Raw genomic sequence first — 22,984 nt, forward strand, 5'->3', positions numbered from 1 at the left:
CTTGAGGTCTGGAGCCTGAGTTTGAATTCTGGATTTTCCTTTTCTTCACAGTGTGACTGCAGACAAGTTACGTAACTACTGTTTTCTTGGTTTCCTCATCCACAGAGCAGGAGTAAGAGCAGAACCTATGTCGGCCTTATAGAGTTGTCAGGGGAGTTCAGTGCCGCAGGATGGCAGCTGGCATTCATTAAGTACTCTGTGTACTTGCCTGGAATGTGGTGTCTTCATCATCTGTCATATGCCTTGGCTTTTCATGTGTGTTTACCTCTCTCAATTCATATAGGACCTTCCTGACTATTCGGTTTTTCCTTGGTTTCTTTCTCCTGCTTGGTTTGGGTTGTTTTTTGCTCCTTTTCTGGTTTCTTAAGTGGAAGATCTGGTTGTTGGTTCAAATCTTTCTTTTCTGATACGGGCATTTACAGCTTTAAATTTCCCTCCACTGCTTTAGCTGTATCCTCTAAATTTTGATATGTTGTGTTTTCGTTTTCATTTATCTCAGTGTATTTTCTAATTTTTCATGTGATTTCTTATTTGATTCTTAGGATATTTTGGAGTGTGTTGATTAATTTTAGCATATTTATGAATTAACAATATTCCCTAACCCTAAGTTCATGCCATTGTGATCAGAAAACATGGTTTATATGATTTCAGTCATTTTAATTTATTTTTTAAGATTTTAAAATTTATTTGAAAGAGCTCATGAATGGGGGTGAGGGGGAGGTGGGCAGAGGGAGAGGGGGAAGCAGACTCCCAGCTGATCAGGAAGCCGGATGTGGGGTGGGATCCCAGGGTGCCAGGATCATGACCTGAGTCAAAGGCAGACACCCAACTGACTGAGCCACCCAGGTGCCCTGATTTCAGTCCTTTAAAATTTACTGGGACTTGTTTTAGGGTACAGTATTTGGTTTGTCCTGCAGACTATTGCATGTGCATTAGAGAGAAAGGTGTATTCCTTTGTTGTTGGGTGGAATGTTCTATATATGTCGGATAGATGTATTTGGTTTAAAGTATTGTTCAACTCTCATATCCTTGCTGATTTTGTCTAGTTCTAGACAAGATAATTTGGCTTTGTGCATTTTTTCTTCCCAAATGTTTTTATGCTATTTAAATAGTCCTAGATATGTATCTTCATTGTGAGTTATTCCTTCATTAGAAAAATGATTTTAAGTCATTTTGTTCTCAGTGTGTCTTTTGTAGAAGTCTGTGTTGGGATTTTTAAAAACCTAGTCTGAATATCATTGTCTTGTCCACAAAACCTCAAAGCCTATTTAAAATTAGTATTGGATATTTGTATAATTTTTTTGCACTGAAAAAAGTGCTTTCCAGGAGCACCCCAGTGGCTCAGTTGGTTAAGCGTCTGCCTTCAGTTCAGGTCATGATCCCAGGGTCCTGGAATCAAGCCCCATGTAGGGCTCCCTGCTCTGTGGGGAGTCTGCCTCTCCCTCTGCCTGCTTCTCCTGACTTGTGCTCTCTCTCTCATATAAATAAATAAAATCTTTAAAAAAAAAAAACCACTTTCCATTTTTGTTACTTTTTTTGTTCTCAGTTCTTTCTTTCTTTCTTTCTTTTTTTTTTTTTAAAGATTTTATTGATTTATTTGACAATGAGAGAGAAGGCATAAGCAGGGAGAAGCAGGCAGAGGCAGAGGGAGAGGCAGATTCCCCACTGAGCAGGGAGCCCAACATGGGGCTTGATTCCAGGACCCTGGGATCATGACCTGAGCTGAAGGCAGACGCTTGACTGAGCCGCCAAGCGCCCTTCTCAGTTCCCTCCTAAAGGGACTTTTTCGTCACTAAACTTTCACTTAACAACTTGGAGGGAAGGTATACGTAGTGTTTTCTGTTGCTTCTGTAAGATGAGATGAGGACGATGAAGCATTCTGGTGCCTTTTCCTGCTTGGTTTTTCTCTCCGATCTGGAACTCTCGGCTCACTAGGGTTTATTGGAGAGAACCTTGGAGCCGCTCATTTGCCTTCTTCTGGAGATAGCTGCTTTGTCACGCCGGGTTGCTTTGTAGCAGTTGGTGGCTTTGTCACCATGAGGTTAGGGGGCTTAGTCTCTTTAGTCTCTTTTCTAAGATCCAGTTCAGTGCGCTTCCAAATACATCTTTGTGAACCAGGTGTGCTCTTTTATTTGGCCGTGTCCGTCACTGGAATAGCCAGTCTTCTCTGACCCTCATACTCATCCTTTCCTTCCATTTCTGGGGCTGTATTTTGGGAATTTCTCCAGTGTATAATCCATTCTACTCTCTCACCTTCAGAAAAGTTAGTTCCGTGCCTTCTGATTTTTTTTTTTTTTTTAAGATTTCAAGCAAAACTGAAGTGTAGTGACTAGCAGTTACTTGTGTACCTTCCCCCTCGGCTTTGTCAAACCTAAATAGTTGCCGTCTGTGCTTTGGAGCTTTTTTTTAGCAGTAAACCCTGGTGTACTCCCACTTGGTGTAAATACGGTGCTGAATTTGGTGTTTGTTTGTTTTAATTTGTTTTTGATCTTTATCATTCTTAGGTCTATTTATTACATTTGTATATATCAGTAAACAGCATGCAGTGGGGCCAGTATGTTTTTAAGCTTTTTGAAAAATACATTTTATTTACTTATTTGAGAGAGAGAGAGAGAGCAAGCATGCATGAGTATGGCAGAGGGAGAGGGAGAAGCAGACTCCCCACTGAGCAGGGAGCCTGATGTGAGGCTCGATCCCAGGACCCCAAGATCTTGACCTGAGCCGAAGGCAGATACTTCACCCAGTGAGCCACCCAGGTGCCCCAATGTGTTGTTAAATTTTATGCAAATGGTATCAGATTATGCACTTGTTTCTCCAGTTTCTCATTCAACATTATTTTGTTGAGATTTAACTATGGTGATACTTAAAGCATCAGTTTTCCTTAACAAAGGCCTGTTTCCTTGCCCAACCACATGTCTGCTGGGTTGTGCCTGTCTAGAAGAGTGACTCCCTCTATTTACTTGGTCTACTGAGCTGTAAGGAGAGATACAGGCTCCCGGTGGCCCTGGTGGCTCCATTCCCTGCAACTGTGGTCTGGGATCCCTCTGGATGCGTGTCTTATGGGTCTCCTGTAGATGGACATGAAGGTTCTTCCCATTTTACTCTGGAAAATAATAGCTCCTGGAACCTTCTCGGCCCCGTATCTCTCTGCAGACATGTGAGCTCCTCCCTATGGAATGTACCTGAGCGTGCACTTGCTGGCGTGCATACACTAGATATTTTTAAGTTTCTTCTCCGTGTGGTTTTACCGGTTAACATTTTCACTAGCGGTGGGCTCATGTTGTTGCTCTGGATTTTTGTTGTTGTTAGACTTTATTTTTTGATGATCTGGTGGGTGTGATGTGGAATTTCATTGGGGTTTCAGTGTTTTTTGTTTTTTGTGGTTTTTTTTTTTTTTAATTTATTTGTTTGACAGAGAGAGATCACAAGTAGGCAGAGCAGCAGGCTCCCTGCTGAGCAGAGAGCCCGATGTGGGGCTCGATCCCAGGACCCTGAGATCATGACCTGAGCCGAAGGCAGAGGCTTAACCCCCTGAGCCACCCAGGTGCCCCTTCGTGGTTTTTTTTTTTATTGCTAATGAGATATGGAACATCTGTTCGTACTTTATTGACCATGCAGGTCTCCTGCTCTGAAAATTGTTTCTTTATATCCTTCGCTTATTTTCTTTTGAAGAGTTGTCTTTTTCCTAATGTATTTGAACAAAATATAAACACTTCTGTTTTGTAGGTTATGTATCTCTTTGTGTCCTTGTCTTTTCGCTTGAGGTCAGTTCATGTACAGAGATTAAACTTTGAATGTTAATAGAATCTTTTAACATTTTCCTTTATATTATAGTTTGTGCCTTTTGTGTCTTGAATAAAATACAAGGTTAGAAAGATGGTCCTTTCTAAGTATTAGGCTTTGTACACTTAGTCTTTATGTAGAATTTTTATTACCATATAATGTTATTTGTTCCAGGGATTCAGGTCTATGGTTCGTCAGTCTCACACAATTCACAGCGCTCACCACAGCACATTCTCTCCCCAGTGTCCATCCTCTAGCACCCCCATCCCTCCCGCACCACTCCGCTCCAGCAACCCTCAGTTTGTTTCCTGAGATTAAGAGTCTCTAATGGGTTGTCTTTACCTGGAATTTTTAATATCATGTGAAGTGGTGTGAGGATCCTTCATGGACAGGGTTATAGCTCAGGACCTTTTTTTTTTTTTTTTTTTAAAGATTTTATTTATTTATTTGACACAGAGAGACACAGCAAGAGAGAGGAACACAAGCAGGGGGAGTGGGAGAGGGGGAAGCAGGCTTCTTGCCAAGCAAGGAGCCTGATGTGGGGCTCGATCCCAGGACCCTGGGATCACGACCTGAGCCGAAGGCAGACGCTTAACGACTGAGCCACCCGGGCGCCCCGGCTCAGGACTGTCTTATCAGTCATCCTCTTCTCACGCTCTGGGATGACATTTGTGTGTTGAGTTTTCGTAGATTCAGGGAGCGCCAGTGTTGCTGAATTCTATCGTTAAAGTTAATTTTTGGTTTAATTTTTTTCTTTTCTATCTTTAGTTCAGTACCTTTATGTTTTTAATTTTCTTTCGATTTGTTCGTCCATTCATCCTTCCAAAAATAAATATTTTTAAGTGCCTGAGACGTGCCGTCCATGTTCCTGGGCTTGGCGAGACAGCTGTGAGTGAAAGGAAATCGCTACCTCACGGAGCTCAGTTTCTGGTGCAGGAAAAACGTACCATAAACTCTCCCGCAAAGCCATAGCCTGTCCAAAGTGCATGCTACGGAGACCACATGTGTGTGGGGGGACGTGTGTGCAGGGAGCGTGTAGTGGGCTCAGCCAAGGCCTCGGTGGTGAGAGACGTGAAGGATGGAGGGCATTAGGCAAGTGGCTGTCTCTACAGGAAGAAAATTCTAAGCAAAGGAGGTACACATGCAGGGCTCCGTGGTGGGTCATACTGGCCATGTCAGTAATTACTCAAAACCTGCTTCATTTAGGGTCTCGGAATAGTCGATTATCTACAATTCTAGAGGGTGAGGCTCCTTTTTTATCGCCTGCTGGTTTTTGTTTGTTGTGACTTTCCACGCTTACTCTGTTTGGATAATAAATTCATCTGAGGCGGGTTTTAGCTGGAAGGTGAGAGTCAGGAATGGTTTTGTTTATTCCAGGCTCTCAGGTCCAGGCCGAAGTGGATGGTTGGAGGTAGACATCAGCTCTGTGCGGCTCAGGCCTGTGACTAGACATTTCCATGTTTGTGCTTTTCCCTTGGAGATCCCAGGCTGGCCCCGGGCAAGTTCTTGTAGTCCCCGGCGGGGGCAGGGTGTGGGGAGGGCGCACGATGCCTACGACAGTCACTCTCGTTTTATCTAAGGGGCTTCAGGTCTCATTCTCTGATCAAAGTTGAAGAACTCAGTTCTGGATGACAGAGACGCTCAGGCCACCCCCACAAAACCAGCGCCGATGGGGCTTTTGTGGCGTCAAGTCCCGCACTTTCTACTCTGGGTTTTAGTTTACTCCTAGTGTTTGGCCCTTGGGAATTCCTTCTCCTGGGAGCTGAGCTGTGCTTGTAAAAGGATAGAATTGATGGTGCTTTTGAAGCAGAACGGTTTTCAGATCATCGGTTGTTATTACTGGAACCAAAAGCCTCTGTTTGGAACCAGTATCTTAGCACATTCCTTTTTGGTCTGCATTTATATAAGTCTGTATTTGATACATTAAAAACACTGACCGATTCTCATATTCCTGGAATAAGTGCTGCTTGGTCACTTCCTTTATGTACATGACAGTGTCAGTTGCTAATATATATATATATTTTTTTTCAGTTGCTAATATTTTGAGTAAAAATTTCTGTGCTGAATCTTGTTTGTTTCATAGAGAGGTTTGAGGTAGCTTCTCTTTTTTTCCTCTGGTTAGAAATAATTTGTGGAAAAGAATTACTTACATAAGTTTGAAGAAATAAATACGACCGCCCTCTCAGATTCAGATAATCTTTGGGGGAGGCTCTGTCTGAACATCCCCAGTGTCCTTCTCAGCTGTTACTATCTGATTTGTTCTTGACTAATTCTAGCAGTTTTTATAGTAATATTTTAAGAAACTATATTTTAAATGTTACTGTTTAGAAAAGGAACTTTTTATTTTTTTTATCAAAGCTGGGAAGTTTTCTCTTAATTTGGCAGTATGCTAAAGGTTTTCTGTGGAGCCTTTTTATTTCTCCCTTGTTTTTAGAGAAGTAGATTCTCTAAAAATTTTCATTTTTCTTTTCTTTCTTTTTTTTTTTTTTAAGATTTTATTTATTTACTTGAGAGAGAGACAGTGAGAGAGAGCATGAATGAGGAGAAGGTCAGAGAGAGAAGCAGACTCCCCATGGAGCTGGGAGTCCGATGCGGGACTCGATCCCGGGACTCCAGGATCATGACCTAAGCCGAAGGCAGTCGTCCAACCAACTGAGCCACCCAGGCGTCCCTAAAAATTTTCATTTTTCATATGATTGTGTGATATGAATTTGAAATGCATTTTTCTTTTTTTTTTTTAATATTTTATTTATTTATTTGACAGAGATCACAAGTAGGCAGAGAGGCAGGCAGAGAGAGAGGAGGAAGCAGGCTCCCCACTGCGGGGCTCGATCCCAGGACCCTGGGATCATGACCTGAGCCGAAGGCAGAGGCTTTAACCCACTGAGCCACCCAGGCACCCCTGAAATGCATTTTTCTTAACAGTGAAAAAATACTACAGCTAAAATCTAACTACATTAATTATTTCTAAAAATCTTTACTGTCTTTTTTCCTTTTGGTTAATTTCCATTGCTGATAACAGTAGTGATGATTTTCCACTAGAATTACCTGTCATTTTATCATACTTTTTTTTTTAAAGATTTTATCCATTTATTCAACACAGAGAGAAAGATTACAAGTAGACAGAGAGTGAGGGGGAAGCAGGTTCCCTGCTGAGCAGTGAGCCTGATGCGGGGCTCAATCCCAATACCCTGAGATCATGACCCAAGCCGAAGGCAGAGGCTTAACCCACTGAGCCACCCAGGTGCCCCTATCATACTTTCTAATTACAAAATACAAACAGGACTTTCAAAAAATATTCGAATATTGAAAGAGAATTAATAGAAATCCCAGAAATAGGAGTTGGCAGTCATTTTTGATGCCTAGAATTTCCAGAATTAGAATAATTATACATTGTTTTGTGATATTTTGGGGGTATGGCAAAAAGGTTTTGTCTTTAAATGTTCTCGAAGAACGTGTGTTTTAGTTCCGAGTCTTCTGTTACAGATTACTTACTTCTTGGACCTTTGTACTTGAAGGGAACACAGATGTATCTCATTCCTCTCATTTTCAACCGCCTTTTTTTGTTAGATTATTTTGCAGTGTTGTTAATGTTAACTGCCCCTTGATTATATAAGCTTTTGCTCAGCATTTTTGCTCATAATTAGATCTTGGTTTCAGTGTTCCTCCTGGTGGAGAAATACGGGATCTTTCCATGCGGTAGCTGGTGCCATCCTGTCTGCTTTTCTGTATTTATCCATACATTTGTGTATACTTTTGATATTTACACAAATATCTTTTCTCTTTTTTGCACGTTTATTTGTAAGGCAATCTATTTAAAACTATCCCTAGTTTGATTTTAAGAAGATGAATATATTCTTTTTGTATATAATTAAGTCAGAGCAAGTAACTTCAGATTTCTGCTCTGCATTGTTTCTTACCATTTACGTAGTGACAACGTGTCAGCAGCTGTCTACATCCACCCCAGGGAAACCGGCCTATTTAAACTCTCTGAAGTCATGGTCATCCTGTTAGACCTGGTTCCCTGCTCATCTTTAAATTCTGTCTGCCTTTTGCACGTTTTCTGAAGCTTTGAGTGGCGGGGCCGGGGAGGAACGGGGTCGCATGTGAATTTGCTGGCAAGTGAAGCCGGCTGACCATCATTGGTTAGGTGTGTCACAGCTTCCAGAGTTTATCTGCGGGGACCCTTTCTGTGGCGTTTCCCTGCGGTCCAGGTCATCACATGTCCACGGCCACCAGCTCTCCTGGGTCTTCGCTTGTGCGCCTTGTTGTGGCCGGAGTCTGTGCTCAAGGTCTGTTGTGCTCCGTTCATGTGGCTTAGGCATTTGACGCTTGTTGCCTGTGAGACGTTGTGTTGTCAATACTATAATTTTCCAGAAGTGCTGTCTCATTGCCGTCTTTCTTCTTCAAAAGATGGATTAACTGTTCTTCCGGTTGCCTTGTGACTTTCTAGTTCATGATTCTGAGCGTTCGCTGGTCTCTTACCAAGCATTGCCTTTTTTGCACCTGAAAACGCTTTCATCTGTCTTATCCTTTCTTTGTCTTTCACTAATTCTTGGGATTTATCTTTACCTGTTTCTAGTAAATACAGTTTTGACCTGAAAATAACGCTCTGTACCTTGATGTTCAAGGTCTTACTTAAAATGTGGGAGGGGACGGGGGGGGGGGGGGGACCCTGACTGGCCCTGTCGCTGAAGTGCAGTTCCTGATCTGGGGCTTGTGAGCTCGTGCCCCACGGTGGGTGTAGTAAATCTTTAAAGGAAAAACGTGAGGAAAAATTTGACATTTAATTGGATATTGCAGTATTGTGATTTGATAACAGTCAGATGACCAAATCTATTTCCTTTTTTTTTTTTTTTTTTTTTTAAAGATTTAATTTATTTATTTGGCAGACGGAAATCACAAGTAGGCAGAGAGAGAGAGGAGGAGGCAGCCTCTCTGCTGAGCAGAGAGCCTGATGCGGGGCTCGATCCCACACCCTGGGATCATGACCTGAGCTGAAGGCAGAGGCTTTAACCACAGAACCACCCAGGCACCCCAGACCAAATCTATTTCTTATCTATACTTGGTCTTTGTCTGCAGTTCTCGGCTCAGAGCTCCCCAGACCCCTGGAATTTCTCGGGCTGAGAGTGATTAAGGTGTCTTTTGTTACATTAACGAGGAGACTTTGGGCCATCTCCGAAGGACAGCTGTCAAGAGAAGGACAGCTGTCAAGAGATTGGGTCCTGTAAATTAGAGGGTTGCCGGTCAGTCCCACCCTGGCCTGGGCGGAGGGGGACTGGGAGGGTCGTAGCTTTAGTCAGTCCCGAATGTTTAGTCACTGAATCAGTTATGCCCACGTAATGGAGCCTCGAAAACCCCGACACTCAGAGATCCTGGGACAGTTGGTGCTCTCGGAGAGGGCATAGAAGCTTCGCGCCCCTTCCCACACACCTTATGCTGTACGTCCCTTACATCTGGCTGTTTTGAATTATATCCTTTTATAATAAACAGTAACCCAGGAAGCAGAATGTTCTGAGTTCTGTGAGCTGATCTAGCAAATCAACGTAACTGAAGGAGGGAGGCCCAGGCAGCTCTGCCATACAGTCTGTTGGCCGGGACCAGGACTCACAGTTGGCATCCTGGTTTGGAGGGGTTGAACTGGAAGCTCCATTGCGTGGCCAGCTGCTGGCAGAAGCACGGGGCTTGTGACTGGTGTCTGATGGGGGGAGGGGGGCCAGCCGGTGGGACTAAACCCTCCACCTGTGGCATCCGATGCGATCTGCGTAACAGTGTCCCAGTCGGTGAATTCTTACACTCTGTGCCATGTCAGAGAGTGGCTTCTCTGTGTGGGGACGCCCCATGTACTGCCACCACACAGTCTGAAATTACATCAGGGAAACTGTTCAGATAGATGTTCATGCCCCTGTATAACAAAGGGAAGGTCAGAGGTACTTCTTAAACGACAGGACACAGTCCATGGGTCCCGTACCGTGAAAATACTCGTGGTCCTTGGTAACAAGCAAGAGTCGGAAGCAGCTCGGCTGGACCTCTGCCTCACTTTCCCTGTTGTGCTCGTGTCATATGCCGGCACTGCTCTTCTCTCCTCCTCAGTGCAAGAGAAGGCCAGCACCCACCTCCTCCTCGGCATGTGCTTGGACACCTATGCGCGCTACCTTCTGTTCTCCAAGCAGCCGTCACAGGCACAGAGGATGTATGAAAAGGCTTTGCAGATTTCCGAAGAAATGCTGGGAGAAAGACACCCACAGGTAAGGGAGGAGAGCGGGGAGGGGAGCGTAAAACAGCGCTGTCAGTGTCCTGGTCTGAGATGCCACAGTGGGGACGGAGTCTCAGTGAATGGTCCTAGCCGTTTCCCGTCCACGTGCCCCAGGCCCTCCCTTTGCCCCCCCCCCCCCCCCCCCCCCCGGCTGCCTGCTTCGGAAGGACCCGAGGGCTGCTGACAGGCTCAGCGGAGTGTGCACCTGACTCTTGATCTTGAGGTAGAGTTTGAGTTGGGTGCACAGACGACTTTCAAAAAAAAAACCCAAAAATTTAAAAAAGAAAGCATCTGAGACCTTGCATCATTTACTGGGTCCGTCCAGAGCCTTCTGTGTGTGTATCCGTTTACATAGCGGAACAGCTTGTCCCCACAGTAGGTTTAACCAGGCACCCCGGGCTTCCAGGCCTCAGGCCACCCAGCGCAGTGTTTTGGAGCCTGAATCTCAGTGGGAATCTTAGGAGGAACAGGTTGGCACATGGAGGTTCTTGCCTCCCTCACCCGACAGGTAAGCTGCCAGGGGACATGGGGGGATAAAGGGGAGGGGGACCGCATTAAAAAGTCAAAGCCACTGACACAGAATATAGCCACACCGTGCAGAGCTCCCGGTTAGAACCGAGACCGCACTGAACTGAAATCTGTGTTTCTTCTCCATCAAACTGAGTTCTTAGAGGTGAGAACTAGATCGCTTATCTGAGATGCTCGGTAGCCCCCAGAAGGACACACATTTTAACCCACCTGAACATGTCCCAGGCTGGGGCGGTGGGCGAGTCAAGGTATTGGGCTATGACTTGTGCTCAGGAAGGGGACTTAGGTGACAGAGTGCCCTTCATGGAATAGCACTGCAGAGGAAGAAGACAAATCTGCAGTTCAGATCACAAGTGCTAGAACTGAGGCTTAAATCATGGGCTTCAGGCGCTGAGGCGGGTCTGCCATTCCTAGTGTCAAAATTCTTAAATGTTGACTTAAGAGTTTTAAGATTCAAAACCCTTAAAGGAGATCTTCCTAAAACCCATAATCTATGTATTTCTTCTTCTTGGTGAGTCTCAAGAGTCACCCGCAGGAATGACATTGTAAGACGGCGCCGGAGGCTAGCTTCTCAGGACGGCAAACCTTAAATGAGATTGTTTATAGCTGCTGCTTGCGGTTTTATTTTTGTGTGTGTGCTTCTAATTTGGTCATTAGATTAAGTAATATGCATCCTGTTCCCAAGTTTCTAGACTTCTGTCATTTTCCAGAGTCAAACGGATGCCGTGTGCTGTATGGTGTAAACAGTGAGCGGATGCGGCTCGTTCAAGGCCGATGCTCTTCACCTGCAGGATGCTAGGAACACGGAATCTTAAGCGTAGATTCAGTTCACCAAACTCCAGATTGATCTGTGTAGCTACTTGTTTTTTTTTTTTTTTTTTTTTTTTTTTAAATTTTTTTTTTTTTACTTTTATTTATTTTATTTGACACAGAGAGAGAGACCACAAGTAGACAGAGAGAGAGGGAGAAGCAGGCTCCGCTGAGCAGAGAGCCCGATGCGGGGCTCGATCCCAGGATCCTGGGATCATGACCTGAGCCGAAGGCAGAGGCTTTAACCCACTGAGCCACCCAAGTGCCCCTGTAGCTACTTGTTTTAACTGGCCCCGTTTTCTGTTGCGCACAGACCATCGTGCTGATGAGTGACCTGGCAACCACCCTGGACGCGCAGGGCCGCTTCGACGAGGCCTGTGCGTACGTGCAGAGGGCGTCCGACCTGGCCCGGCAGATCGAGCACCCCGAGCTGCACATGCTGCTCAGTAACCTGGCAGCCATCCTCATGCACCGAGGTAGGGTGCCCGGCGTGAGAGCAGGGGGGTCCCCGGAGGTAGGACTTTGCGAGAGGGCTTCAGGGAGGCCAGGGGCGGTCCGGAAGCTCCGGAACGAGGGGGCTGGTCGGAGGTCCCAGAGAGGACGTGTTTGCTTCCAGTGGCGCTGTGTGTGGCCTCCAGTGCTCCCGGTGATCTGCGGGAAGCTCAGGCTGAGGGGGTGGGGGGCCCTGCTCCGCCACTGGCAGGACGGGCAGGCAGGGGGGCCCCAGCAGGAAAGGAAGTCGTGCCCGCCCGGGGCTCCTGTGTGGCCGCTGGTGCCCACGCTGCGGAGCCTCACAGAATCACTCTGAAAAACCTGCATTTCTCTCCTCTCTTCTCTCTGGGTCATTTAGAACGATATGCACAAGCAAGAGAGATCTACCAGGAGGCGCTAAAGCAAGCGGAGCTGAAAAGAGACGAGGTTTCTATACAGCACATCAGGGAAGAGCTGGCTGAGCTGTCGAGAAAAAGTAGACCTTTAACTTAATTTTACGAAGCGCGAGATCCCTTTTTGTTGTAGGGAATTTTCAGCAACAGCGATTATTCCGGTCTCAGTGATACCCAAATCAGTGGCTTAGATCCTTTCTCCTTGATATTCAAGTTTTGTCAGTGTGGCTGTGGTGAAGGACAAGTTGTATACACTGCCACTTTGTGTTTTTAAAGGAAAAACAACTCTCACCCCTGGCTGGTTTTGCCTCTAAGGACAGATGTCAAGTGATGCTTTCAGTCGTGACCTCTGAGAGGGGCCAGGCGCGTGGGTCTTGGGGGGACCGCGAATGGCGAGGAGCCGGGCCACCGTCGGCTGGGCGTGCGGGGGCGGGGGGTCAGCCAGCATCCGCGTCCTGTGATTCCGACCCATTGATTCCCTCCCCTGTCTTTCGTTTTATCGCTGTCGGGCAGATCAGAGTGACCTGTCTCGTGGCGAAGGGGGATTGTGGTGAGTTATTTTCCTTCTCCCTTTCATGAAGCCCATTGTGGGGTGTAACGCGTAGTGGAGCAAAAGTCTCGTCTTGGTTTGCACCGGCGTCCAGCATGACGTTTGGAAGTAGGAGTTTTAGGCCCTTGGAAGTATGCCCATTTAATGATAAATAAAAGTGAACTGTGTGTTTTTATATCTGGTTACGTACGACCGTGAGGAAGGCGAACAAGGAGTGACGTGGACTCTTCTCACAGCTGGTGGAGCACTCCACTGCCTGTGCAGCCTCGGGCCCTGCACCTGCCCAGGCTGCAGCCCCCGGCCTCAGGGTAGGGCCTTACACATGTGACCTGTTAAACCTCCCCCCACCCCCAGCGATTCCGACAGGCACTGCTGGTGCAGTAGCAGGATCACTGACCTGGTCCTGATCCTGGCCTTTCGTATCTGCGTCTGTAAAGCAGGGGACCGAGGAGATTTTCCTACGGCTGTGGGAGAACGTACCCGGTCAGAGGACCGTAGGTGTACAGACTACTGTGTGGAAAGAGCCTTACCCCGCTGCCGCAGAGTGCGCACAGTCGAAACCTGCGGGCTAGGGAGCTGGGTGTGCTCACCGCCGAAGGCTCGCAGGGAGCCCTTCACCCAGGGGAAAGGCGATTTTTGTAGGTGCCGCGAAGGAGCAGTTGTTGGTAAGCCTCTGCGGATGGGGGTGTGAGTGGGAATGATTAAACAGATATTTTTGTTTCCTGTGTACATATTGGAAGAATCCTTTCATAATAAACTAGAGACTCTACAACAATGCTCTATGTATTCCGTAATCTTTGAATTTCTCACGAGAACGAACTTACTAGAGTCAGGAAAACAGAAACTAGAAACCTTGAGGTCCAAATCCTCGGGGATTAGACTAAAACTAGAATTTTATATTTTTTTATATTTATATTTTTATTATATTTGCTGATGTCAGTTTCTTCCTGCTTTCTGGTAAGCTCATCTCTTACCACCCAGCTAGCTCCTTTGTTCAGGTCTAATGAGAAACAGAGTATCAATCAGATGGTCAGTGAAACCCAGGCTGAATTTATTGGTTGGTTGAGTTTTGAAAAATAAGTATCACCTACTCACCGTCTGCAATGAGAATGTTTCTACCTTTTCACAATGGCAGGGGTTACTGAAAGGTTTGTCACTCCAGGTTTTATTTAAGAATTTTTGATCCTCCACAAGGATTCAGCTCATAGTCCCATCCCGGTGCTGGAAAAACTGTAGGTGTCCCTAGACAGGCTCATCATGTGGGTATTTCCAAGGAAGTTCATTCGCACTGTTGTAAAACAGGATAGCAAACCAGGAGGACCAACCCCTTGGCTGACCGGTCTGCACTCAAAAGTGAGTTGTTAAAAACAGTGGAGTTTAAGTGTCTGAACTATGTCACCAGTGTTTTCAGGGCATAAATATTCTAAAATGGAACCAGCATACCAAAATTAAAGCACTGTGAAACTCCCGGTCACAAGCATGCGCTGGAAGCCCGGCTGTCAGGACGCCGACCTCCGTGGCTGCGGGGCACTGCCTGCTCGTGCGGAAGGAGGCAGCTTCGGACCACTGAGCTCCCAGCCCGCAGAGTGTCCTGCCTGGGTTCACAGCCAACATCCGCCAGTGCTTGGTCCCTCTCGGGCCGTCCCGATCCTGCCGCGGTGGACGGCCACCCTCCCAGAGGGTTTGCTCCGTTAGGTAAGCCACGTGCGAGTTCTGTCCTTTCCGTGTTCTGCCCTAAGAAATGGTCCCTCCGCGCTGTGGCCGCAGGAGTGGTAATACGTGTGCACTGAGCAGGGGGGCATGAGGGGTCCTCGAGTGCGATTGCGGAAGTAAAAAGGCTCTCAGGCGACATGTTGGCAAAAGCCATTCTGATTTGGAGTAGCTCAGGGTCCTGCAAAAATAGTCATCACCATCATGTCTTTTGGTGTGCCGGCACTATAAATGAACGATACCTAAAATAGGAACTGGCACGTAGAAAGTTTACTGTTTTCCATTCACATGAACATTTATGCGTTTGTGTAACAGAGCAGTACCAACTTTCCAAGTGAACAGGATCACTGACCCCGCTCAAGTTTAGCGTGAGACCTGAAGTCTCCAGGAGTAGAACAGCAACAGGAGTGAAGGCTGAACTTCAGACACACACGAACTTGTGGCCTTTGTTGTTTAATTAACCGTGTGGGCAAGGTCCTGAGCCAGTGCCCGCATTACCCAATTAGGGACCAGACCCCAGTGCTAAGGGCCCTGACAGAGTCTCGGGCAGGCCGGGAGGCACGCAGACAGTGGTTATCGTACACCTACTTTCTCTAGAGTCCCGAGTACTTCTGTTAAAACGTTTAGATCAATTTAGTCCATAAAGTGCTAATTTGTATCCTCTGCAGAGACCTCAGTCTCCCCCCCCCCCCCCTTCTCATCTTCAGTGGTGTCCCTCCGGAACGGTCTCTTTCCTCTTGCTCCAGAAGGATGCTTCAAGGCTCTGCTTAAGTTGGATGGAGAAAAAAATCTCAATTCAACAAGCAATTATTAAGGATGAAACTGACCCTCTAGTACCATAATTAGTTTAAAATTCACTCCTTGAGATTCAGTGAAATGAAAAGATTCAACAATAAACTCTTGCCCACGAGGACTCAAAGGGAGCACTGGCATGTGGCAAATGGGACGGGACCAAACCACACATTCCCCGTGAGGCCTCAGGACCAGAACACAGCGCACCTGACAGACGAACATTCGACACGGTTGTTACCTTCCCAACTCAGCCAATACTGAGCAACCTAAAGACAAGATACTAGTTGTTCCTTTGAAACCTGAGACATCAAGAGCCTTAAATCACACGTGATCTGTGTAGCTATGGACAGGGTAGTCAGATTTATTTCAAAACAAAAGCTCTGTTGGGCTGCATCAGATGCAGAAGGAAAAGTATATTTAGGGGTGTGGCTACGTCACCAGTGTGCATAACAGTGAGGGATGCCTCAAATAAGCCTTTTTTTTTTTTTTTTTAAACTTTAAAAACGGAACTATAACATACCCATGCAGTAATATTTTTTCAGTGCTACTAATTAAAAAAAATTAAAGCCTGCATTGGAAATCTACAGTATGGCAGAATTTTGTTTCTCTTACCTTTGACCCTAATAACGTAATGTACAGATTTCACGACAGGGTCTGTGTTAAAAATCTAAACATTTCCACAAGATCTGAAACATCACCGGAAATCTGAATTTGGAGGAGACAAAACTGGATAAAAGTACAATGCCCGTGACAGCCAACGTTATGTAACTGGGCTGTATGAGGTCATTTAGAAGGCAAGGGTTAAAAAGATAGGTGCGGAGTCTGTTTTTTAAAATCCCCCCCCAAAGTTGATGTGCTGATTTGAACATAAGTACACCAGATACTACAGCAAGGGGAAACACTGCAAAAAAGGTCATCTATTTACAGAAGAGTGATTTAAAGACATTATGGTTTTCTTTACAAACAGATGTAGGAACAGGAATTGTCCACTTCTTAAAAACTCTACATCTTAGCCCTCCACTATTCGAATCCACCGAAGCGCCTGTATCCAAGGCAGCCCCCCGCCCCTCCCCCAGTCTGACTCTCCAAATACATTTCCATCATTTCTTCACCGTCCGTGGTCCAGGCTCTCCTGAAAAGTCTCTGGGCACGAGTCAGAGGAGGACATGTTTGTGACCCTCCATTAAAAACAAAACCACCCCAAAAGAGAGCCCTCCCCCCCCCCCACTCCTCGGCGCCACCGAGCCCGCCTTCCCCCGTGCTCAGTCATCACTGTCCGACAGCGTCTCGTACTGCGCAGACAGCAGTGGTGCCGGCTCCCGCTCCCAGAGCCGGTTCTGCGGGTGTGGGGCCGCCTGGGCCGCTGACGCGGGGGCGCACGCGATGGGCGTGGGCGGGGTGCTGCTGAGCATCCGCATGGTCAGGGGGTTGTACGGGAACTGAGTTGAGCCTGAGGGGAGAGAGAGAAACAGTTTTCAGTGTCGTGAGGACAGCCGCTGTCCCATACCGCGTCACAGAAGACAGTCATCCTACCGACGGTCTAATGACACCAACAGCACATGAAACAACGTGGAAGGGCCTGGGAGGCCCCCTCAGTGAGAATCTAGAAAGGACGCTTGGCCTGAGGACCAGCAGCAGCTTAGCACTGCGGAGCCCAGGCACAGATGCTCAGCCGGGGTTCTAAGGGAAGACTTGGATCGGGGCATTTCTGTGGAGAATCCCAAGTAGAAGTACCACCTTTTAAGCTTCAGCGTCTACACCGAGAACGTGCAGACTCTTAGAGGTAAAGGCAGGAATGTAGGGCTGAGGACGATGGTCCGGGGGCGGCAGGCAGGTGCCATCTGCTGGCTCTCACTGGGTGGATTTAGCAGGTCCGAGACCTGGAAGGAGGCATGTGACCCCAGCAAGAGCACTGCCGCCTTCTGCCACCACCTAGATCGTTCCACTGTCCCCGGAAAGCCTTTTACAACAGCTTAAGAACCTCTAAAAATGGAAAGCCTACCATTTTTATCAAGTCATTCGTTTCACGACTTAATTCCTCCTCTGAGAGAGATGGGAGGCCGATCACTGGTTTAGCTGAGACGTTTTCAAACCAGTGCACTCTGAGTGCGATGTGAGAAGTTCATCAAGCAAAGGCCTTCAATTATGTGGATATAGTGTCCACATGAAATTTATATACTAATATGTTAAGGGGGAGCACATTTCAGATTTTTTTCCCACTGGTATGTATTTAACGTCTAAAAAAAGATGGCTTGTAATTCCGTGAAACCCTTAAATCTATACCAAATACCCCAGGTTTGCCTGTTCCCTTTCAGGACTACCATTACTGTGGTTATCAGGTTTGGAAAAAAAAGCTTCAAGCAAGCAAGTACAAAATGGAAAACATTAGTAAATATCCTAGATGATTGTTTTTCATCAGTCATATAAACGTGAGCTGACGAGAGAGGATGGCTTTTTTTTTTTTCAGTAGTTCCCTAAGACCCGGCTCTAAGAATGTCTACATGGAGGCTCCAGGTGACAAGTGGGAGCAGCCCATTGTGCTCAGGTCGGTTCCGGGAGGAACTGAAATCCCAGATGCCCCGGTCTACCCAGAGCCGCTGCGGCATGCTGTGACATGCGACATGCTGCAGCATGCAACATGCAACAGCCGCCAGGGGGACTGGCCAGTCCTCACAGCTCTTCCTTATTTCTGGTAATCAGACCTTGCATTCTTTCAATTCTCAAGATTCTATACGTTCAGTTTCTGTTTTGTAAAGTGGAACCTACTGGTACGGTAGCCTCCAAAGTTTCTGATTTTACAAGAAGTACTAGCCAAGGCTTGAATAAGGTCACCTGAAGCCGCCTTTGCTAGCAGCGAGTTCCTCACCTGTTGAAGAGGGCCTGTCTTCCCAGGCCCACCCTGGCGTCTGCCTGTGGTAATCCCCTTCTGAGTGTACAGAGGAGACAGAGGAGGGCCTCTCAGTTCCTAAGTAGCCTTGCCCAGGGATGGGAGACTTAGATTTCCTGCTGTTTGACTTGCTGATCAGCTTTGGTTTGCAAACTCCTCCTAAAAGTGAAATAAATTAACTATTGACACAGAGTAATTATGTTCTCAACTTAAAAACCTACCAAAAGGCTGGTTACATAATGCTAAGAGAAGGAAGCAAGATGGTAGGTAGCACGAAGAATCTCGATCCTAGGACTCCATGAAGTTAAAAAATGATTATTTAAAAGCCAGAATCTATCTTGTAACAACTAAGGCAAAGGTGTTATATCCTCGTGCCATCAACTTAAAAACATGTAACCAAGGAAACAAAATTCCTGGGATGTCATTTCTTTCCTGGCCTTGGAGCACAGAAACAGGAAATTAGAGCAGCCCGACAAAAACCTGAAATCCTCACAGCTTCGCTGCCTATCAGTTTAGAGAGAAGCAGAGGAGTTCATGCGACACCCAAGGAAATCTTATGCCAAAAGAAAAAAAGTGTCGAACAGAAGCCCCTTTGTGGCACTGCTGGACCTCAGCAGCAGCTTGCCGGCCCCTCCTGTCCCAGGCTGTTTCTAGAAGTTCACAGGAGTAGGACGCCCTCTCTTGAACAAGACGTTAAAAAAATCTCTGAAGAGATCGGAGCCCAGGTGATGGCCCCGGCAGAACTACTTCACCCTGCCCCCTGCAGCACACAGGAAAAGATGTGTGGAATGCCTTCCAGAACTATCTGCAGAGAAGACATGCAGGTCTGCGCCGTAAGGAAGAGAACATCCCAGGACCAGGGGAAAAGGTGCTGCGGATACAGGGGAGAGACTGTAGCCTGTGTGGAGCCAGTTTCCGAATGGGGCTCAGCACACCTGCAGGAACCAAAAGGGTGAGGTGAAAAGCTCAGGCGACAACACACAGCGAGGATGAGAACAGACACGACGCAGAGGGTCACTGCACAAAGGGAAAGCGAAACACGGTAAAGCAACAGAAGGAGATCGAGATGATGAAAAATCATTAGAAGGTACCAGACGGGACGGAGACGAGCCGGCAAACGTGTTAGTTGTGTTTTTGAACTGCGAAGCCCAATAAGTGACAAGAGTGGAACGTTTCCGTGAGCGGAGAATCAGCCGGCAGCCGCAGATGGCCTCGCTGTGTGCAGGAAAACCTGACCCAGAACGACCACTAACATATCAGTTAACATCGAGAGTGAGGAAGAGAGGATTCTTCAGGCAGATAAACCGTCACCAGCTCCAAAGGAGGGCACCCGAACCTTCTTTCTCACACCACTGATGCCAGGAGAGAAATGTCATGTCCACGGGATGGTGTGAGGAACGTGCCGTGCTGTCATTTCAAATGCAGCGGCGGCCGGAAGGCATGTTTTGAGTGTGAGCAGCCTGGGAGCGCGGCCCCCTCTGAGGAAAAGGTGCAACAGCCATACCACATGCCACCAAAGAGGATCACACAAGCACAATCACAACATCACAACCTTCAAGTACACGCACATGTCAGTCAGTACAAATCCGGAGCTAAGACCAGAAGGACCACGCTCCTCTTTCAGAGCAGGAAATGATCCATGTCGTCCCCAAATTAATATACGTAGGTTAAACAAACAAACAAACAAAAAACCTCTGATCTCTTTGATCTTCTTAACCTTAGAGCTTTCGCTTGATGTAACAAGGAAAAAACTTCTAAACTAAAATGGAAATACTTAGACCTGCAGGTAAATTTTTAAGCACAGCAGAGATCAGTTCTCAACTGAGAAAAAGGGGTTTAAAGGAAGCTTGGAATCGGGTTTTCTGTGTGCGCGCTTCTACCGAGATGTGTGAATGATCTCACGGTAATGTCTGTCTGTCCTTTTATCTGTCTATACTGAGACACTTCTAGAATGATGCTTCTCAGAAAAGAACACAAGCATTTTCTGGGTGATGTGATCTGAAGTTTTTTTTTTTCCTTTTTCCTTACTCTTTATTCTGTGGCTTAAAATTCCTTTATGCTGAGCCTATCGCTGTTCTTTTTTTTTTTTTTTTAGTTCAAAAGCAGAATATGAAACTGCATTTGTATCATAATTAAAGTGTGTCAATCCAGATAAGAATTAGATGCAAACAAAAATAACACCCAACCCTGAATGGTGACGTTTTGCATAAAAATCTCCATCCTTTGAAAGTTTCTGTACGTTACTAAAATGAGTGGATAAACCAACGTTTCTGTAAGCAACTAAACCCTGAGAAGTGACTCGGAAAGCATATAAAATGAAGTCTCTCGGTGAAGCAATACAACCTGGAAATCAACAGGCTTTTTCTTGGGAGAGGCAGCAGGAGAGCCCAACAGTGGAAACTTTACCTGAATGAGGCGACGGGTCCCCTTCCTCTCTCCTCGTCTCACTGCTGGTCACCACAGAGGTGTTGGCCCCGCCAGGCACCACACCCACAGGCTGGGTCAGGACTACCCCGTGCTCCTCCGCCTTGTCGTCAAAGCTTCCCATGAGCGCCTTTCTGATAATGTCCTCCAGGCCCAGATTACTGGCAGGATCAGCGAAAGAGTGACCTCTAGAGCTAACCGAGCCTGGAGAGAGACAAGCGCAGCATTCCTGCGTGGTTCTGAATGGCGGAGCAAGAAGCGAAAGCCTCCGGAGGGAACACAGTGCGTGGCCTGCAGCTCCACTGAGGCCCACGCACAGGCCCGGCCACCCTCCGAGAAGAGCCCCGGGGAATCTATTTCTTTGAGCTGAACCCATCAGTCGCTCACTTTCATTACTCCAACATTTCCTCTTTTCAGCTCTAGTTTCTACGCTTTTCTTGAATGGTTTTGATTCTCTTTGTCCCTTTCCTCTCTTGCCAGCAAGTGTTTACTGAATCTCAATCCCTTTTTTTTTTTTTTTTTTTAAGATTTTATTTGACAGAGATCACAAGTAGGCAGAGAGCCAGGCACAGAGGGCGGGAAGCAGGCTCCCGGCTGAGCAGAGAGCCCGATGTGGGACTCCATCCCAGGACTCGGAGATCATGACCTGAGCCGAAGGCAGATGCTTAACCCACTGAGCCACCCAGGCGCCCCTCAATCCCTTTTTATTGCTACCATCTTTGTCCCCTCCCTAAATGACAGGATTTCATTCACTCCTGCATCCTGGAGCAGCCCCCGCTGTGCAGTAGGCTGGCGACACGGTCTGCCGAGGCCTGCCTGGGTGGCAACCCTGCTGCGCCCCTTACCTGATGAGGTGACCGCCGGCAGGTTGAAGATCTCCGTCCCCGGCTGGGCGGCCGCTGTATGTGAACAAACATTCGAGTTAGTGGAGGCACAGCGACCGCACGTGTCGAGAGAGAGTGTCTCACACCCTCCCATAAAATTCACCTTTTTATTCTCCACGATCACAACCTTATTTTTCACCAGTTAAGTGAAAACAAAGGGAAAGAAGTAATTTTTTAAAAAAAGAAACTCTGGCAAAGAACTGGAGGAGGCAGGAAGATGGCAAGAGGGGCAGCAGAGTCAGAGGCAGAAAGGGACGCTGCGCTGCTGCAGAAACCCGAGGCGAGGAGGCCAGCGTGCTGGGAAGACACCTGGACCTGAGGTGACTCTGGCCAAGGCCAGCCGGTCTGAGGCGGCCTGACCTCAGACCCTGCAGGGAAGAGCACTGAAGTGACTGTGGGTTTCCCAACAGTTTCCGTGGGTCACTGTGGACTACTGTCACGTTCCCGGGACGAGCCCATGATCTGTCTGCCACTGGTGCAGTCTGACAACAGGCAGGCAGCCTGGAAACAACACAGAAAGCACAGAAACGGGAGGAATCTCGGAACACAAACGGTGTTTTCATCCCAACCTCTGACTTGATGCTGAGAACTGGGAAGAGAGAGAAGCCTGCAGGGAGCAGATGGGCAGCCAAGCAAGCGGTCCCAGGGAAGGATGTGACGTTGGTGACCCGTCTGCAGCAGGACGGACCCTGCCCTGGAGAGGAGACTGGGCTCTGGAGACGGGAGTTATGTGTGCCTCGAAACGAACTTTCTTAGTCAGGGAAGCTTTAAATTGGCAACAGGAAGAGGAGAGAAATCTCCAGGAAGACCTTACAAAATCAGGATTGTCTCCCTACTATGGGTCAGGTGACACTTAGGCAAAGAAACCGAACCTGAAAAAATACAGTGATAGACACAGCCTCGCAGTCCTCATGGAAGTTTCTGAACTAGGGCTCGTTCATTCGTTGGACAGGTATTTAATGAACAATTATCTGGTTGAATCGTAATAAAATCACCTTCTTACTGATCAAAATGGTCAGATAAAGACAATTTCACATTTTCAGCCCATGAGGATACGAAGATCCTGTGCTTAAAATGCTAAAATCCTTGACCTCCGGAGTTCACGGTTCAGCGTGGTTCCCCAAGGCCATCATAATAGAATCCCCTCGGTGCCTCAATAATGGTGCTAGGGTCCTGGGGCCTGGCAGTCCAGGGCCTGTGATAATATCAAAGTGTGGGGATCCCTGTTTAAAGAGATGGGCGAGCTCGTGAGGGAACAGGACACCTGCTCAGAAATGAGCAGAGGAGAGTGGCATGTGTGAGCTGTTTGGGAGGCAGACTCGATGAGGTATACGGGGTACGATGCCCAGAGTGCGACAGTGGAGCCACCGTGGAGGTAAGCGTGGCGGGGGTGGGGGTAGGGCGCGGGGTGACAGACTTTTCCACGTGGACAGGTGGACTGTTACAATGTCAGACATTTCAGAAGCCAGGTACCCG

General features: G+C 47.2%; 2 protein-coding genes across 18 annotated transcripts in view; one reads left to right on the plus strand and one right to left on the minus strand.

The window, feature by feature from the left end:
- The window catches only part of TTC19 (tetratricopeptide repeat domain 19), a 30,097-nt gene extending 17,111 nt beyond the window's left edge, over positions 1 to 12,986 (plus strand). The window contains exons 8-10 of the mRNA XM_059379893.1: positions 9,877 to 10,031; positions 11,691 to 11,853; positions 12,228 to 12,986. Coding sequence (XP_059235876.1) covers positions 9,877 to 10,031; positions 11,691 to 11,853; positions 12,228 to 12,361 — 452 coding nt within the window. The 3' untranslated portion in view covers positions 12,362 to 12,986. The remainder of the gene's footprint in view (positions 1 to 9,876; positions 10,032 to 11,690; positions 11,854 to 12,227) is intronic.
- A 2,662-nt stretch (positions 12,987 to 15,648) lies between these two features.
- The window catches only part of NCOR1 (nuclear receptor corepressor 1), a 154,708-nt gene continuing 147,372 nt past the window's right edge, over positions 15,649 to 22,984 (minus strand). For 16 of the 17 annotated variants that reach the window (XM_059380628.1, XM_059380641.1, XM_059380644.1 and 13 more), the window contains 4 exons: positions 21,470 to 21,523; positions 20,607 to 20,828; positions 18,180 to 18,359; positions 15,649 to 16,763 (listed from right to left, as the gene is read on the minus strand). In XM_059380628.1, the coding sequence (XP_059236611.1) occupies positions 16,576 to 16,763; positions 18,180 to 18,359; positions 20,607 to 20,828; positions 21,470 to 21,523 (644 nt within the window). In that variant the 3' untranslated portion in view covers positions 15,649 to 16,575. The remainder of the gene's footprint in view (positions 16,764 to 18,179; positions 18,360 to 20,606; positions 20,829 to 21,469; positions 21,524 to 22,984) is intronic. The other variant, XM_059380640.1, reaches the window with a different exon arrangement.

Source organism: Mustela nigripes, chromosome 16, assembly GCF_022355385.1.
Source record: "Mustela nigripes isolate SB6536 chromosome 16, MUSNIG.SB6536, whole genome shotgun sequence".
In the NCBI taxonomy this organism is placed as follows: domain Eukaryota; kingdom Metazoa; phylum Chordata; class Mammalia; order Carnivora; family Mustelidae; genus Mustela; species Mustela nigripes.